This window comes from Hesperophylax consimilis, chromosome 28 (assembly GCF_061612785.1).
Source record: "Hesperophylax consimilis isolate HC1 chromosome 28, BYU_Hcon_1.0, whole genome shotgun sequence".
NCBI classification, from domain to species: Eukaryota; Metazoa; Arthropoda; class Insecta; order Trichoptera; family Limnephilidae; genus Hesperophylax; species Hesperophylax consimilis.
In genome coordinates this window covers 5047097-5066587 of record NC_142863.1, presented here as the reverse complement: position 1 = coordinate 5066587, position 19491 = coordinate 5047097, and the positions used below count along the sequence as shown (strand labels likewise).

Below are 19491 nucleotides of genomic sequence, written 5' to 3'. Positions count from 1 at the left end.
ACGCTATCCGATTACATTGTATTTCCAAAGCTCATCTACAAGGCGTACTACATACCCAGCGTAGTGCCACTAAGCGTAGAGATTGTTATGGACAGTAATCAGTGAACGAATCCGCTATAAGTTGACTTAAAACTTAAATAAAGTGGTATTTAAGACGTTGTTTTGTCGTCATCATCACTTGAGGGTCGGATTTGTCCTAGACAAAATGCTCTCTACTGGCTGCAGACTCTCGCTATTCGCCTTCAAGCAGTCCTCATTCTTTCCCGTTCTGCTCAAGTCCTCTTTAACACAGACTTCCTCGGTCCAACTCTATGACTCTATGTACTGCTCGCTTCCACTGAGGCATCCACACGTTCATAGTGTCCTGTGATCTGGTATTGTTTCAAGATGTCCAGCCCATCGCAGTTGTCTTTGGAACCTACAGAATCCTACATTACATTTTCAGTTCACGGCTCATTTTAATTCTGTCCAATAATTAAACCTTTTTGTATTTGCAGACAGTGCCTCCACCCGCAAGCATGTGCCCGAGCATTGCCGTTGCCCGCCTACTACGCGCGCTTCTACGACCTGCACAAGTCTTTCCGCACTGCCTACCAGGACCCTGTACCCACAGAGGATCTGACGCTCAAGGGCATCATCGATTGTATCCTTTACGTTTATTTGCTCTTAAACCCTTGTCAAAACCAGCAACCTGGGTAGCTGATCACTGCAATCAATAATATTCTGATGATTTGTATGTTAGGATCTGTTAGGACTGTTAGATATTAGGTATTATCAGCGCCTTGGCAATTCGGCCCTGGTTTTAGCACACATTCGCCTCATGGATCTCAGTTCTTGTAGACTTGATCTATCGATGGCAATGACCATCAAACGTAAGCCGCGATCTAGTAATAAAAACGTTGAATCGTGCAGCGGTTACGGAATGAATTGGTTTCTTTTCACGAACTTCTGAATTATTTGGTTTCAGATGGGCGAACAATTCGACAGGCATTTCTGTTTGAAATCAGATTGCGAACATTCGACCTTGTAAACTGAATCAATTCGTATTTTGGTGGCGACTCGGTAAAGTGGATTATTTATAGCTGGTAATTTATGATAAATGATTATCATCGGTGAAACCACTCGAGAAATAATCGATAGAAGTGCGTTATGGGCTTGTCCGTGTGTCAGAAGATCAAATCTTTTAAAATATCAAATTCATTATTTAGGAGTCTATATTATTTGTTTACATTAGCTACATGAGGCACCTTTATCATCTTTGGAGATTGAAGAAACTCTTTTTGATTAACAGAGTCAAATCCCAATTGGGTAGGAATGTAATTTATTTCGTATATCAACATGCTGTAATTTCATCAAATTTCGGAGAAATTTGTATATGTCCGCAATTGTACGCACTATTGCAATTATTATGTTGCTAGAGTACATTGTCATGGACCACGAGTCTAACTGTCGAGTTTCAACTCGATCGGATGTCCGGAAGTGGGTTAATTTTTACTTCCAAGATTCCACTTCATTCATACATTCATTCAACAAAAGAAAAATGAAATTCAAATTGATTCAGGTACCTATAGAAACAAAGCCACGCCGTGCCACCTTCCACAGACACTCTACTTTGTATAATTAAATATTAGATTGTATAAAATGAACACTGACAAGTTTATATTTAAGTATTTATAAACAAAAAACGTGTTTTATATAATTTTCCTAATTACGTTAAACAGACAAAGAATTAGATAATTTTAATTAATTATTATGACATAGATAAAAAAATGATAGATTGAGACGAATGAAATATAATTTATTTTTTATCTTAATAATAATGATAAGTAAACCTTATCAAAACGCGGGTAAATTGGTTTGTATCGCATTTGGCAACATCGCGAAAACGGCGCTAATAAAACGTGTTTACAAATCGACATACTTAAAAAAGTTATATTACGTATCCGTTTCAGCTTTTAATCAAATTTTAATCAACTGTCAAGCATAACAACATGACCATAATGCTTGTCAGCTGATCACATTTTGTTCAAAAGCTCTAATGGACCGAGAATCGGTGTTTAACGGGGATGGTTCAAACGTCAAAAATTCAAGATGGCGATGATGGTCACGTTAGATTTCATGAAATACGATGGATTAAATAAATATGCGAAAAAAATAACAATAGTACCTATGACTAAAGATTTTCAACGATTGAATAAGTCAGTTCAACTGTTCGTGCTGACCCTGCGTCAATGTTATTCTTTTTTTAAACTGTTTGTCGATTTTTTTTATTCAACGAAAATAATATTGGTTTAAAATAAATCTTGGGGCAAAAGTCAACAGGTCAGAACTTCCTTTGGGCTTTGTTCAGTCGATTGGCTATACAATGTGGTGTACAATGGAAGACAATGGGTCGAATGAATAATGTGAAATGTTGCTATTGTCGTCATTTTGAATGGAAAAGCATAGAAATGCTTTTGGTCCACTGTACTGACTGTACTAGTGTCAATTTCATGTCGTCTAGATATATCTTTTTTCGTTCATAATAGGGTACAACTTGCCAGGAAAAGGAAGATATTCAATAAAATTAAATTATATTAATTTTATCATTACTCTAGCAACACCGAGTACTGCTGATTTTACAACAAAATATAGTAAATTCATATTATGTGAGGTTATGATTGACTCACAAATCTGACAGTTTGACATTATTGGACAGGTTTTTTGTTTTGTTTATGTTAGGTTAGGTACATATAGATATAATATGTACCTCTATTATTAATTTTGTTAAAAACGCCTATTTCTTCAAATTCATTTTGATTAAACATCGAATAAATGACTTATTTGAAACGTTAAAATTATCAATTTTTCCTTTCGGAAAATACCGCTATATTCTGAATGACTCTCTATAGATGTTAAATGATATACACTCGGACCGTTTGTTTTTTTAAAGTTACTCATTTCAGGTACCTATTCCTTTGGATTAACTTGGTTGTATTCTTGCCATTTGCCATCGCCCTTCACGTTTGTCCACATTTTTTGTATGTATTTATCTCTATATACCACGGTTGGACAACCGGGCCTAACTCTAGGTTAAAAATACTTTGGAACCAAAAAATAATTGCGTTCGCCTACAAATTTCAGACAGAAAATACTGCGTAATTTTCATTTCAACGGATCGCACGTCCGAGAAGTTTGCTACATCAGAAAAACAAATTTCTACTTTATACCTAGTTAGGATTTCGCCATAAACTCAATACATAACGACACGCGGATGTAAATTCTAATAATATGCGTATCAAGAAATCGATTAGCTGCTCAAGTATAAATAATTATTTACGCGTAAGAAATTAGCATACCGACTCCATTTCCATTTCAACTTTCATTATTTGAAATAAATGGCTACTTCCCGAATCATTGTTTTTAATAGGACGACATTGCCATCTGTTGGAATTTAGAGCAACTACTTTCTTCCCAAGAAAACAACAACTATACAACAACTGTATTACCGACGTGATTGATTAGTTACTCACTTCAACAAGAGAGCGCGCTGGGATTATTTTATTTTAATTACAGTTTAATAAAAACTATAGTAACACTGAGATTTCCGTCGGTTTTTTGATTTTGTTATTTACAACCAGCAAGCTTTATTTTTCAACATTATAAATCAATTTTTCCGAATCCGGTTTATTTATCTTTAAAAAAACATGACGTCCACGCTCCCCGCAATTTGAATTTTAACACATTTTAAAGGGCAGTTCATAAGATTTCCGAAGCAGGGTTGCCAGTGCATATGTTCTAAAATACCCACAATTTCGTATTTTCTCTTTCGTTGAAACTTCATTTTTATTAAATTATAGTTTATTCTACTTGTAATTGCAAACATAATTTTTATGCTTGGATAATCAGGAAATGCTCTTTCAATCGGTGTATACTTACTTCAATTATTCTATTGTACACATTCCCACAAAGGTTCAAGGTTCTCCCCGAAAAAATAACCAATCGGTTAAATGCTGAGAAAATCCCTACATTTAAAAGAAAATTACCTGTAATTATCCACGAATTGTTCTTAGATATTTGGCTATTTAATATTTTTGTATACCTATATAAATCACGTATGATTTTTCCGCTTTATAAATTAAAAAATGTTTTGCAAGTTGCATTGCTTTGGCAAAATCTTTCAAATGTTATTTTTTCCGAGATTTAAATCGATTGTGCTTTATTTTGTCGTCCGTTGACTGAACAATCAATAGTAATTATTAATATTGCCATTACGCTCATTGAGTCATTACTCACTTACATAATATTATTTAATGACTTCAGGTTATTCCGTCTTGCGATAAGTAATTATTGACGTAAATATGTAATAATGTTGTTTTCGAAATCAGTGTCTCCGATTTGAAATTGAAAATGTAATTTATGTGCTGTAATTGCTTAAGGAACTAATATGCCTGCTTCACATGATACTTTTTTTCATACCGATACCTTAGAGTAATAATATACCGATACACACATCGGGACGGATACGAAAAATTGTCGTTTTACACGATCATTATTTTCATACTAACGTCACATACTTATTTCACACAGACAGTTGCCATTAGAGAAGAAAAACTATTTTAAGACGGTACTTAACGGTACACCTTGAACATAACCATAGATCACAACCCTGAAAACATCTATCACTGCCATTTGCGATCTTTGTCACGTGCTTGTTCATTTTCAAATCGATGTTTTTACTAACCCGTTCGTCTTTGAACCTTTATCATATTGACTTTTATAGATCAATATGCCTTGGCAAAACTGCCTATCTGATCATTGTACTTGATTGGTACGATATTCGTTCGATATATGAGGTGGAACTACTAAGACACAACAGCACAGATGTCAAAGCAATAGTTCTCACAAACTTGTATCTATTCATAAATTAAAAATTATGTTACAATATGAAGATAACGATTTCATGATAACTCAACACAGTGACAATTCAACACACTTTTAAAAAGTGATATAAAGTCATTAGAAGCAATGAAAATAAAATTAACCTAACCTACTTAACCCAGTTAATTTTTTTTTGTTTCATCACTTTCCATGACTTTATATAACTTTTTAAAGATGTGATGAATTATCATTGTTATGATTTATACGGTCACCGAAGATAACACACATAAATATTATTGATTCTACGAGTTAACAGTACGTATGTAAAGTTCTCGTGTGTTATTTTGTCAAAACAAAATGTCAATACTCAAATATACACTCAAAATTTACAATACCCAACAGTACCTAATACATATTCACAATCAGTAATAAGTAGTAATACTTTAGTTAATACTTCATTTTTTTTAATATTTTAAATATAAAACTGAATAAAATACAACATTTTCACGTAATAAAGTTAACATAAGTGACGGCAGAAACATAATGTTAAATCATTTATTTATTTTATTTATTTATTTATTTAACGCCCAGAGGGCTTTTACATGGTTGGTAGTATAATTTTAATTTGACAGATACTAGATAAAATAAGAATAAAATTACGATTGATAAAAGCTATGCAACAAGTCATACAAACACAAGAAACAAAAACAGAAAATTACAGCTATTTGTAGGTTTACATGATGTGTTTAGGAGTATTGTTGAAATAAATGTTTTAAATGATCCACAAAACTTGCCAAGTTGGTATTGAATATGTCAACATCACCCAAGTAATGATTTCCCATGGTGTGAAGTCGTTGTATCGGAGAGTGGGCAATGTAGTTACGCTTATGTGTGCTGCTGTAGAATATTGTATTTTGTCGTATTGTTACTGTCGAATTTAGAGTTAAGTATTTTGAATAAGAACGTTAAATCGTTCATTTTACGTCTATCTTCTAATGTATGTATTTTTAGAGTATTTCATAAGAAATTGTATTTTAAGTCTTCGACAGGGATATTTAATTTAAAATTTATAAAATCATCAAACATTCACGCGAAATTCACTATACGTAGCAGTAATACGCATTCATAATCGGTATTAAATAGATATTATAGTCTTATTATTAATGTTTTTAGATATAAAACTGAATAAACAAGCCTCATTTTCACGTAACATACTAACGTAAATCAATGAGAGATGGGAGATGTCAAATAATGTCTGCCATCTTAAACTTTACGAAAATCAGTAACAACAACACACCTCACTCACGGTACCAACTACCAAAATAGAGCACGTCTCTTTTTTCATCCCGATTAAACAAAATGGATGAAAAAGGGTGTAATGTAAAACCACAATTACACTTACCATTGGTAAACTTCACTTCGTGTCGTGGAACGAACTCGGCTCGATTTTTGACGTTAGTCTGTGAGCTATCAGTTCAATGACTTCAAATAATATTATAATACTAGCTCAGATACTTCAAAATATATATTCAAAATATAGAATCGCGGGATATTATATTTTTATGATTAAAAATAGCTTTTTTACATAACTCCACACAGGAGCTGAGAAATATAATTTCCTTTTATTATTTATTAGAATAAGCGCAGCTGCATGAACACGTGTTCCGATATATTCTGGATGTACTAATATGAAATAGCGTGCCTTCACATTTTTAATGAGATTTTAATAAATCAGCAATACATTTTTTCCTTAACTAAATTATTTTCACAGATTTAGGAATTCCAGGATACGAAGGGAATGATTTCTACATGAAAGAAGCCAAGGATATGGCCAATGTTTTGCAAAGGATGATTTCTGATGGTAAGTCAACGTTATTATGCTTTATAATACATTTACATTACAGTGGCAGCTCGTAACTTTTAAGGCGAAGCTTAACGCTAAATCACTATTTTGATTAATCTTTATTACGAATTGGTGTACATTATGAATACAAAAAAATATGCTTTAGATAAATTGAAGGTTTTCCTAACGTTTCGCTTGAATGTAATACAAATAAAAGAATAAATTACTCAATTAAAAATATAAATGTAAACTACAAAAAAAAAAGTTTTTTTAATAAAAATGTATGAACGCGTAAAGGAAACAACTTTTAAAAAATACATTATTATAGCTAAGATTATCTGTGACAGTTTCACTTGATTAACTTTTTTGCTTTGTTATAAAATCATTTAAAAAATAAATAAAAACAAGATTTAAGCTTGAAATCGAACGTTTCTAGACTCCGTTTGTCAATCGATTTTAATGCCTAATACCTAAAATATAAGGTATACCAAGGATATACACATTTTAGGCTTGTAGCTTCCTCTTAAGTGAGCTATTCTAAGATTGAAGAATAGGACTTTATTGATGTTGATGAAGGTATAAAATCACGGGCCGCTAATGCTACATTATTGGAACCTGAAATCTCCTGATATTGTTGTTGTTGATTTTTTGGGAAAATCCTTGACAATTTTCTGCAAAACCGGTGGCATTTTCAATGTTTGTCAACTGTTTGTTAATCTAAAAATAAATAATTACAGTACTTACCTACTTGGCGTTTACAACGGGTACCTACCTAAGTAGTTAGCTGCCTTGTAAGACTATTCAACATCGACCAACAATATAATATCGATGCTTTTCAAGCTTGCCAAAACCATTATGTTAAAAAAGATATTTAGAACTAGCTGTTGGATACTGATAACTGATAGAGAAACTATAGCGCTATTTGCTTCTAAATGCACCTATATAAAAAAAAATCACACGTTTATTCGAATGCAACGTTGCATTATATATATATATATTTTTTTTTATAGTGAATACCTCACAAGAGTCCCAACTGCTCCCGTCTGGAGCCAGTGAGACTATGGCATCCCGGGGGATGTTGTGAGGCTGAAGGTAATAGGGGAAGGGAAAGAGGAAGGTGGGGAAGTACCTGGCTATTCAGATCTAGTCACTAAACACGGCTAAAGCCATTTGGAGCAACGTTTCAATTCTGAATGGTGGTCTTACACCAGGGCGATACTGGTAGTATCTTCCACTCTGGAACGTGCCGCAAATATACTATATATTATTTTAATTAATTAATTGTGAAATAACACAAATTAATCAAATAAAATTTATTTGCGCACGCCGGGTTCGAACCCGCGACCTTCGGAATGGCAGTCCAATGCGTTACCACTGGACTATGCCGGCCGTCATAATATATATACTAGTATATTCGCTTTTTCCTATTTGTAGTAGATAAATTATCATAGACTATGTTTTATTGTCATTACTAATGTGATTGACTTAATTTGGAATTAATTCCTTACAATACATCGCATTAGGTACCTAGTTTCCTGAAACTTCCAGTAACATACAAAAAAACATTGGCATATTTTTTTCTTTACAACTCTCTAACTTATATTTTTCTTAATGTATTTACATACTATTTTTTAAATTTATCATACAAATCAATATCATATATACTTTGTTTGTTTGTTTATTTTGTTGTTTTTATTAAAATCATGCGAAAACTGTGTTACTACTAACTGTCTTTAATTGTTTTTATAACATTTTTTAATTCGATATCATGTTTATTCTTTATATTTCTTTGTCATTTATAAATATATTGTATAGGTGCAAATATTGAAGCAACGACTAGAATTAATGGAACATTATTGGTCTAATATTGTAAATAATTGCTGTTTATACTAAATATATAAATGACTGTTTGTTTCCTAAATAAAAGAAAATAAAATAAAAATACACTCTTTTTTGAGTTCCCCTATTCGTATTCTTATGTAAAAATAATTGACCCTTAAATTGTGTCTTTCCAAAAATGAGTTTTATCAAACTATTGGTAATAATTTATTATAAACTAGCTGTACCCCGCCACGCGTTGCTGTAGCTCATTCTATCTGTGCAGATGGAAAAACAATAGCGCGGGTGCTTTTATGTCAAAAGCATGTTTGTCCAACAGATTACGCCGTTTTTCAAAAGTAGAATGGTTTTACCTATCACAGGTGACATCTTTATAATATAGGTATATAAAAACACACGCGTATTCGAATGCAACTTTGTATCAAAATTTCAAAGCAATCTGTGAAGAACTTTTTGAGATTCCTGATTTTGAACAAACGAACATTTACATTTATATAGATTTTTATTACTTTCCGACCTAATGTCCGGATTAAATCTTCCCCACAGGAAAAACTAAACCCTTCCACAAATTTTCCACAAATGATCATCTAGTCAATCAACATTATGCAAGTGTATTATATAAGAATAATAAATACAAGAACAACACGTCAAATCACCAGAGATCAAATTGGAAAATAATTCACCGACTCCAGATATTTTCATATCAGAGGGTTCGGCTCAGTAGAACTCCTAACTGGACCGACAAATCCTACTGATCCCTCAATATAAATATTTTAAAAATCTTTCGTAATCAGAGATGTGCTTTATTTCAAATAAATCCATTTCAAATGGAAATGCAAAATGCAAAATGGGTATTTTGCATTTTAAATGCTTTTCTAAAAACCATTTTGCATTTTGCATTTTAAATGCTTTTCTCAATGCATTTTCCATTTTAAATGCTTTTTTGCAACATTCTTCATGTTATCTCCACTCATCTTTTTATCATAGGCCCCGTATATCAGTCGGTCCTCAACCTCGCTATGAAAGATAATTTACGTCTGTCAAGTTGCTACTTGGTAGGAACCCTGGCAATTAAGTGATACCATTAAAAAAATACAGATTCAAATAGTGAACACGGGGCCACGATGCTGTAATATTAAATTTTAGATAGCAGTTTCTATTTTTTACGTTGCCAATATTAGTCCCGAGCAAATTTTTTACTTTACTGTTAGGCACATGTTCATCAAATGCAATACTTGTCTTCCGAGAGATGAGACCTCATAGAAGAAAGATGAGTGATGATGTTTTTGAGAAGCTCGTTCTTCTAAAATCTAATAATGGCTAAGGCTACATAATACCTACATAATATAGAATATATATTGGTTTTCTCAAAGTTGTATTATATTATCTGTGGGTTTTTTAGTGCGCCTGCTTGGAGTTTTTTGTGACAATCTATGGTCAAATAATGGGTGCGCACTAGAAAACAACATTTTATATTGTGTGATTGTCTCACTGTCCTGTATTTCTTTATTGTTCACTGGTGGATGTCCCCTCACTAGAGAGTTACTACATAAATGATGATGGCCCTAAGAAAAAATCATTAAAAATGATAATATTTAGTTAATAATAGATTCTATTATATTCCACTCAAATACAATTGTTTTTTACACAGGACATATCAGTATGTATGATTTGTTATTCCACAAGTAGTTCTACATTGATGTCCATTATAAAATGATAAAGTTGTTTAAAAATTCAATAATTATTTTGAACCTGAGAAACCATTTTGCATTTTCAATGCATTTTGAAAATAGGTATTTTGCATTTTGCATTTGAAATGCTTTTCTAAAAACCATTTTGCATTTTGCATTTTCAAATGGAAAAGTTTTGACCTATTTCCATTTTGCATTTCAAATGGTTTTGGGTACCCATTTTGTACATCTCTGTTCGTAATCCTACATGTATTTAAAATGACTGATTTTTTTTCATTTTTATATAAAAATTCTTTGACAGATCTATATATAGATATGTTGTTATTATTATTATTGTCTTGTAATATAGGTAGGTACTTCAAACAATAAAATACAAAAGAGACCACATTTTAAAAACAAGAAAGCTGATTTTTTTCTAGTTTATTAGCACAGGAAACCGTTCAGGATGTTTTCACGTTTCTTTCAATACCTAATATCACCATTGTGCTAACGCGTATTGTATATTGACTAAATTATAGCAAAACGTTGCCACAGATCACGACTGTATTGTCTGCTTGAACAACAACACAAAGTTACAACAACGTTGAGATTTAAAAATACGTATAAAAATCTACTTCACTGTTGGTGCATATTCATTACGAAATTGCAAGTCAATCTATTTATCTATCTAGGTATATAAATAAAAATATAAATGTTCGTTTGTTCAAAATCTTATTGATATATGTATTATAATTTGTAACTTCCCGAGGGTTCCCTCTACAAACATTTGAGATTTTAGTAATACGTTCATCAGAGATAATTAAAATAAACCCCACGGAAATATCGATTTTCTAGGCCTGCTAGAGCAAAGTCGACCGTAGGTGCGTTCATTACACCGGGCCGCTCGCCAAATATCGTTTTACGCGACTTCAACACTTATGTCGTTGATTCCCACTTTATTTTAGACATTTGTTAAGGCAAATTCAACAGCAGGTCTGTACAATACACAAGGGCTGCGCGCTGTATATTTTGTGCACTGCTGCTCCACTTACGTCGTTAAGATTCTGGCAATACTTTAGGGCAGAGGTTCCCAAACTTTTTTGCTCCGTAGATTACATGCCAAATATTTTTTTTGCCGAATGTTGAATTTTCCTAAAACTATTAACGTCCCATGTGATAATCATTTATTTTTTTCGTAAAAAGATTACCTTACCTTGCCTGTCCAACAACCGGGTGGCGGTATAGTTCCTCTGTCTTTACATTGTGCAGACAGGGGCGCCCTTGTGAGGTATTGCACCAAATTAAAATGGAGCAGGATAAGCAACGGGAATTTCTTTATGTAGCTTTCCCTACAGAACTGCCCCTTAAGTTCTTTGTTAGCGCTTATCCCGATCAGTTCTTCTTGTCATATGATATCCGATTCTTCAACATTCCATTTCCGCAGTCAAAATGTCCTCAAACTTAGTTTTGAAGACTGTGTGAAGTACATTTAAATGTTGAACGTCATTATTACCCTGGACGTTTTTCAAAAACAAGTTGGGGAACTAGGAAAATTCGCAATGTGCAGTGTGCAATTTTTGGTTCAATATATTAATTCTGACGAGAAAAGGAACGCAGATCTATTTATATACCTCAATAAACAAATTTACGATATATAAACATAGAAATATCAAATAATTCATTTCTCAGTCTATTATTGGTATTACGTAAACTGTGTTATTTGTGTTAGGTGTATTGTGTCATTTACGGAACTCCTAAATATTGACTTGAGGTAAATGGGGGTCCGCTCGTATGTACCCCCAGTTGAATCTCGAGGACCCCCAAGTTTTTTTCTCGCTGACATAGACCCCAGCAAGCCGATATCGACCGCTGGGGTTCCATATAGACCACTTTGGGAACCTCTGCTTTAGGGTATTGTCTCTAGAACGTGGAAATTGTTTAATGTAAATATATGGTACCTACATATTATTAAAAAGTGTTTCTTTTCTTCTTTAGGTTTTCACTTTGGACTTCCTGAAACGGTGGACATGATTTTGGAGCCAGGAATATGGTGAGTTTAAAGTTATATTAATATTTTACTTCTTTAAATGTGACATTGTAACTATGGCACCCATTGGAATATGTTACTAGGCTGGATGGAGTAAGGAAGGGGAGAAGATGGGAAGGGGGAAGGTTGCGAAGTACCTAACGATAGTCTTCTACCAGGGCGGTGCTGAGAGTATTCATATAATAATATTGTAAAAAACACACATGAATTCTTAGTCTAAAATCACAACTCGACCACTATCGTATCGCGCAGTTGTTGCTTTGTTTATTGATAATTTGACTTGTTTTGACATATTAATATTAAAATAGTAATGTTGTCGAGATTTTTAATTAAACCAAAACAAAGAAACTATTTAAGGTTTTTAGGTTCATATTTTGGGTTAAATAAGAGAAGGGAAAAACTAATCTTAAAACTTTCACATCGATCGAAATAACTGAATTGCATTATTTCTATTTCCGGAAATTGAAATACTTACTTCTAATTATTATCTATTCTATTGGATGCAAAGTGTTTTTTTTATTTATTTTATTTATTCACCGCAGTAAATAATCAGTTTATATTTTGCGCTCTCATTGTATATTATGATTTACCCAAACTATTATGTCTAAATACTATAAAATAAAGTCGCTATCCGCGTCTGTTTGTTTGTGCGCTTAGTTCTTCTTAACTACGCAACGGATTTTGATAGGGTTCTCACTATCATTTAGATAATTTCTTCCGGAAGGTTTACATATATAAAACATGCATATTATATTTATAGAAAGTAGAAAAAAGTCGATGTTTTATAATCAAGTCGTAAAAATATGTTTTCGGACACTACATTGTTAACGCTGGCTAAACCTTATGAGATACATTAAAATAATCTGCCAAGGAATTGTACGTCTTAAAACCATATTGCTGCGATTTTCATAAAAATGTTCCGATAACCGCCAGACGCAAGTCAAAATACGAATAATCTGGTAGTTTATTCAAGAAATGCGCTAACCCTGCTGGTGTCAAATAGGGTGTCGCGTGGTTTGCCTCCAAGCCGTGGAAAGGGTACCCTAATTCGGCTACAGGGCTTGTCTATTTATTCTAACGTCCGTGTTCTCCCCCACAGAACGGTTATCGTCACCAATTTATGTGATTGCTTATCGGTTACCACATGAACTCTGCAAGAATAACTAATGAATAAGAATTGATTACTGATAACTGACGTTGGACCGAAATATAATAATTATAACTGATAATATTAACACTGAAGGGAACTTTTTGTTATTTAGAGTATTAGATACACCCCACAGTTACAAAACTCCGTTCACCAACTCTCTAAATTACGCAGCTCCGTTTCCACGCATATAGGCAGGGTGGATGGACCGTACCCGAAATAATAAATTTAAAAATTACACCACACGTCGCCGCTGGTTCACTATTACAACCTAGCACATCGCGTGATACGCATTCCATCTCATTCCAGCAGCACCAAACAGACGAGACGGATGGCATGTCACGTGATACGTTGCGACCGTGTCGCAGTGCAGTGGCGTTGTGTGACAAAAAATATTTTTTATTTATTTTTAATTGACGGCCTCCGTGGTCGAAGGGTAATTCTCTCGACTAGCAAGTCAGAGGTCGCGGGTTCAAATGCCAGCGTGCGCAAGTAAATTTCACAATTTACTCATTTAAAATAATATATTGTATATTCATAATGCAATGCAATACTATTTAAAATATATTCTTCCAAATGAGTTTAAAAAAACTCATTTCGAGAAAGACAAAAAATTAACATTGTTATAATAAAAGACACTTATTATTACATAAGAAAACGAATTTAAAAGGGAATTCAATGAACAGTGTACCTACATAGATTTTAAAACAGACTCGACAGAACTCAGTATAAATAGAATAATGTTCGTCTGTTTGTGCGCTTAGTTCTTCTAAACCACGCATCAGATTTTGATAAGGTTTTCATTATCATTTAGAGAATTTCTTACGGAAAGTTTATATATATAATACATGCATATTATATTTATAGAAAGTAGAGAAAAGTTGATGTTTTGTAATCAAGTCGTAAAAAATATTTTCGGTTGCTTACATTGCTAACGCTGGCTAAACCTTATGAGATACATCAAAATAATGTACTACGGAATTGTACATCGTAAAAAGATCTAGAGAAAAGTCCGTAATGGTATATGTCTATCTCCTAAGTTTAAACCCCAGCAACGCCGGCTAATATTTTATAAAATAATAGAAATAAACAATATAATTATTTTGTTGGCAAATTTCATTTCGTGGCAATAATGTCTTTTGATAATGCACCGGTGTCTTCTTCTAATTCTGGCTGCTTCCTTTATCAAGTTTGCAAAATTCCTCCCCTGGATTGTAATTTGGGTAAATTTTGTAAATAGGTATCTCAAATATAAGCACATTTGGGCGAGTCCATTTTGTTGATTTTTTTAAATTCCTCCGATTCAGTTTGTTAAATTTTGTATCCCGAATTAAAATAAATGTGTGGACTCTGTATTTGGAAAGTTTATCCATTAATTTGTATATTTTTAACATCATGTCCTGCGTTAGATCAGGGAAGGCTTTCCCGATTAAGTACCTATGTTAACTTTTAGCTCTGACAATATCTTAGGACAGGCAAAACCATTGTATTATACATTGTTCTTGGGTTAGTATTGTAATGTGTACATAATATGTCAATTTGACAGCCAACAGGACTGACAGTGAATTTGTCATTTGTCACAGCTTCTCAATGCATTCAAATTTATTCATGAGAATACGTTTCTTGGGTCAGAAAGTGATAGGAATCTCTTACATTGTTACCACTGAAGAGATAAGTCGCTAGAATTGGATTGTGAGCGTCTCCGAGTGCCAGAAGGAAGATCAATTCACCCTTACTTTTGATGAAATTGATAAAATATTTTCGTTCTCTCACTCCTTCTCCTTGCTTGAACAGTTAATCGATTTCGTTGGAGGTCTAGTCTGGGTGTTCGATAAAGCCGCATTTCAATAGGATATTGAAGAAATCCGTCATTTATGATCAGTTAGCGATATTTGCGAGCACGGTAAACGATTGATAAAAATTATCCGACCGATGATAGAAATTTTTTAGCGCGGCCTTCGTAGTATCAGATAAGCTTCCGTTAAGGCCCCGTAGTAAGCGTTCAAAGATGGTTTGAAATGGAGATATTTAAATACGAATGTTAGAGGGAGCGCGCTAATAATTAAGCGAATTTGGTTAAATATTTTATACAACATGACTCGTTTGAAGTAGAGCAAAAATCTCTCGACAAATGCTTTTGTTGCATTTAAAGATACACTGTGATTTTTTTATGCCTATAACATATTAAATAACAGAAAAAAACGTGTTTTAAATAATTTTCGGAGCTTACTTTGCGATTTTTTTCTATGGAGGGAATTTAATATAATTAACGTTTCGACATAAAAAATGTATAGATATTATCTTCAAAAATTTTGAAGATAATTTTATTTTTGGAACTTAAAAACTTTTAACGAGAAAAAAAAAAGATTTAACGAGAAACTTGTTATAAATCGGTAGAAATTGAGTATGCGGAGGATTAATTTTCAATTTACACATATTTTTTTAAATAATTTCGTTCGTTAATCAAAATTATGGCTTCTTAACGAACGGAGTTGAATTACCGAAGCTCTTAGAGTTGAAAAAAATCGTATTCGCGGCGATTTTGGATCAATGACGCTACATTGGTTCGGGTTTGCAGAAAATAAATTTGTTCACATAACAAGTTGTGAATAAAGACCTTATTAACGAATTAATTCCCTTTTTGATTTCAAAATGTAAATACGGACTGCCAATGCAAATTTAGGTAAGTATTTCAATTCAACATTGTCAATTTATTAATGTATTTACGTTATAACGTTTGACGTTTCGAATATGAATTCATATAAATACTTCCAGTGTTGCCAGCGTATGTGGACTTCGTATTTATTGCGTTACCAATATCAGTCTGTATAAAATCGTCGTTAGTTACGCCTATTGATCCGATATTGTGAAGTTATAGATTTCACTGTGCTAGACCCCCTAGAGCAGTGGTTCTTAACCTGGGTTCGATCGAACCCCAGGGGTTCGGTGAGTCAGTCTCGGGGGTTCGGTGGAGGTCAAGACCCCTGACTTATATGATTCGTGGTGACACGCCCCGCTTGTCCATCATTGGCTAAAGGTGATCACGCAGCGGTAGAGCTTGCGATTACCGGTCAAGATGGCCGCCCGAAAATGACCATAGTCATTATATACGGACCATAGACATTTACTCCTAATTTTTCAAATTAGGAGGGGTTCGGTGAATGTGCATATGTAACTGGTGGGGTTCGGTACCCCCAAAAAGGTTAAGAACCACTGCCCTAGAGCCTAGGAGTTAAATGATCTTATGTAATTTGGCAACCTCAGTTTACGTTCAAAGCGGTATAATTCACACTTCTAAGTATTTTCTGTTCAGTGACTGTCACTGTCGCGTTCGTGTAGTTAATGGCCCTCTACAATTACAAACACATTCTTAGAGCTGTGTTACGAAATCTTAGATTCAATCGAAGACTCGATCTATAAAAATTGCAAATAAATCGGAAATACGTCTCTATTTTCTACCGATTTTAATTTCTAATTTAAGTCTGCACGGAGAAAAATGAGTATTGCTAATTTATTAAGAATCTCCTCAATGTATTGGTTATTCCGGTTTAAAGCGGGATTGCAGGCGTTATGAGGGAATGAACTGGTTTCCTGATACACTTTTAGTAAATTAAAAATATATTATCACGATGTCGGAACACGGGTTCATGAAAATCCGAATATATATTGTAATTTACTAAAATGTTGTCAAGAAACCTGTTAATTCATTTGTAAAGCCTTCAATCCCATTTTTAATCGCATTACAAAAAAAAGTTTCTTAATAAATTAGCAATACGATACATTATTCAAAATGTATGAACTGTTCACAGAAACGATCGATTGTCTTGCCTTTTCATTGCTAGTATATATATATATGTATTGCTATAGTACACTATTGGCATAATTAGTGCATATTTTGTCATTGATTGTGCACATTTTGGCATTATTAATACATATTTGTCATTGATTGTGCACATTATGGCATGATTAGAATATATGTTGTCATTGATTATGCACATTTTGGCATTATTAGTACATATTTTGTCATTGATTGTGCACATTTTGGCATTATTAGTACCTACATATTTGTCATTGATTGTGCACATTATGACATGATTAGTGAATATTTTGTCATTGATTATGCACATTTTGGCATTATTAGTACATATTACTCATTGATTGAGCACATTTCGGCATTATTAGTACATATTTTGTCGTTGATTGTGAACATTCTGACATTATTAATACATATTTGTCATTAATTGTGCACATTATGGCATAATTAGTGAATATTTTGTCATTGATTATGCATATTTTGGCATTAATAGTACAGATTTGTCATTAATTGTGCACATTATGGCATTCTTAGTACATATTTTGTCATTGATTGTGCACATTTTGGCATTATTAGTACATATTTTGTCATTGATTATGCACATTTTGGCATTAATAGTACATATTTGTCATTAATTGTGCACATTATGGCATTGTTAGTACATATTTTGTCATTGATTGTGCACATTTTGGCATTATTATTACATATTTGTCATTGATTGTGCACATTACGACAAGATTAGTAAATATTTTGTCATTGATTGTGCACATTTCGGCATTATTAGTACATATTTTGTCGTTGATTGTGAACATTCTGACATTATTAATACATATTTGTCATTAATTGTGCACATTATGGCATAATTAGTGAATATTTTGTCATTGATTATGCATATTTTGGCATTAATAGTACAGATTTGTCATTAATTATGCACATTATGGCATTCTTAGTACATATTTTGTCATTGATTGTGCACATTTTGGCATTATTAGTACATATTTTGTCATTGATTATGCACATTTTGGCATTAATAGTACATATTTGTCATTAATTGTGCACATTATGGCATTGTTAGTACATATTTTGTCATTGATTGTGCACATTTTGGCATTATTATTACATATTTGTCATTGATTGTGCACATTACGACAAGATTAGTAAATATTTTGTCATTGATTGTGCACATTATGGCATGGTTAGTAAATATTTTGTCATTGATTATTTCACATTTTGGCATTATTAGTACATAAATTAGTCATTGATTGTGCACATTGTTTGCACCATTAGTTCATATTTTGGCATTGATTGTGCGAATTTCGGCATTATTTTAAATTATTACTGCATATTTTTTCATTGTTACTGCGTAGTGAAGCATTGATAGTGCAACTGTTGCCATCGAAATAGATACAAAAAGTATTTACCTTACACCTTCGATTAAATCATAGAATTCGTTATCGGTAGGTACCTACCTACGAGCAACTACTCCGCCAGAGAATGTAGTACCTAGCCAGCGGGGAGGGTCGTCATGAGAAAACTATAAAACAAACACTTGCAATATGCAAAAGAAATCCACGTCACCTAGCTTTTATTTTGTGAAAGTTAAAGATTATTGCTAACTTACATAATTTTTGTGATAAAATAAACTGTTATTATGCTTTTGTTGTGTGCCGAAATGTTCTGAAAAGAGATTTAGGTAGGGATGTCTCAAATTCCAACACTTGATGGCCATTTTAACTTTTGCTATTCTCGACCGTTTTAGCTTATGATCAAAGTTTGATAAGCTGTCAAACTGTCATGCATAAAAACAGGATCGTTGTGATTGTCAGTTATAGGCATTAAAATCGCTTGACAAACGGAGTCTAAAATCATTCGATTTCAATCACAAAACCGGTTTTTGTTTATTTTGTAAATATTTTTTTAAGAAAGCATAAAGTTAATCAAGTGAAACTGTCACAGAAAATCTTAGCTATAATACTGTATTTTTTTTAAGTTGTTTCCTTTACGCGTTCATACGTTACTATTGAGATTTTTTTTTATAGTTTACATTTATATATTTTTTATGCGAAATTTATTATTTTATTTGTATTTTACTCAAGCAAAACGATAGGAAAACCTTCAATTTATCTAAAGCATATTTTTTGGTATTCATAATGTACACCAATTCGTTATAAAGATTAATCAAAATAGTGATTTATCATTAAGCTTCGCCTTAACGAGAAAAACAGTTGAAGAATTTTCGTCGTTTTTATTTGTTTTATATTTGAACAGTTT

General features: G+C 32.8%; 1 protein-coding gene across 1 annotated transcript in view; it reads left to right on the top strand.

The window, feature by feature from the left end:
* The window catches only part of LOC149410066 (RNA-binding protein fusilli-like), a 138600-nt gene that overhangs the window by 50047 nt on the left and 69062 nt on the right, over positions 1-19491 (top strand). The window contains exons 5-7 of the mRNA XM_089648932.1: positions 498-643; positions 6632-6721; positions 12208-12262. Coding sequence (XP_089505058.1) covers positions 498-643; positions 6632-6721; positions 12208-12262 — 291 coding nt within the window. The remainder of the gene's footprint in view (positions 1-497; positions 644-6631; positions 6722-12207; positions 12263-19491) is intronic.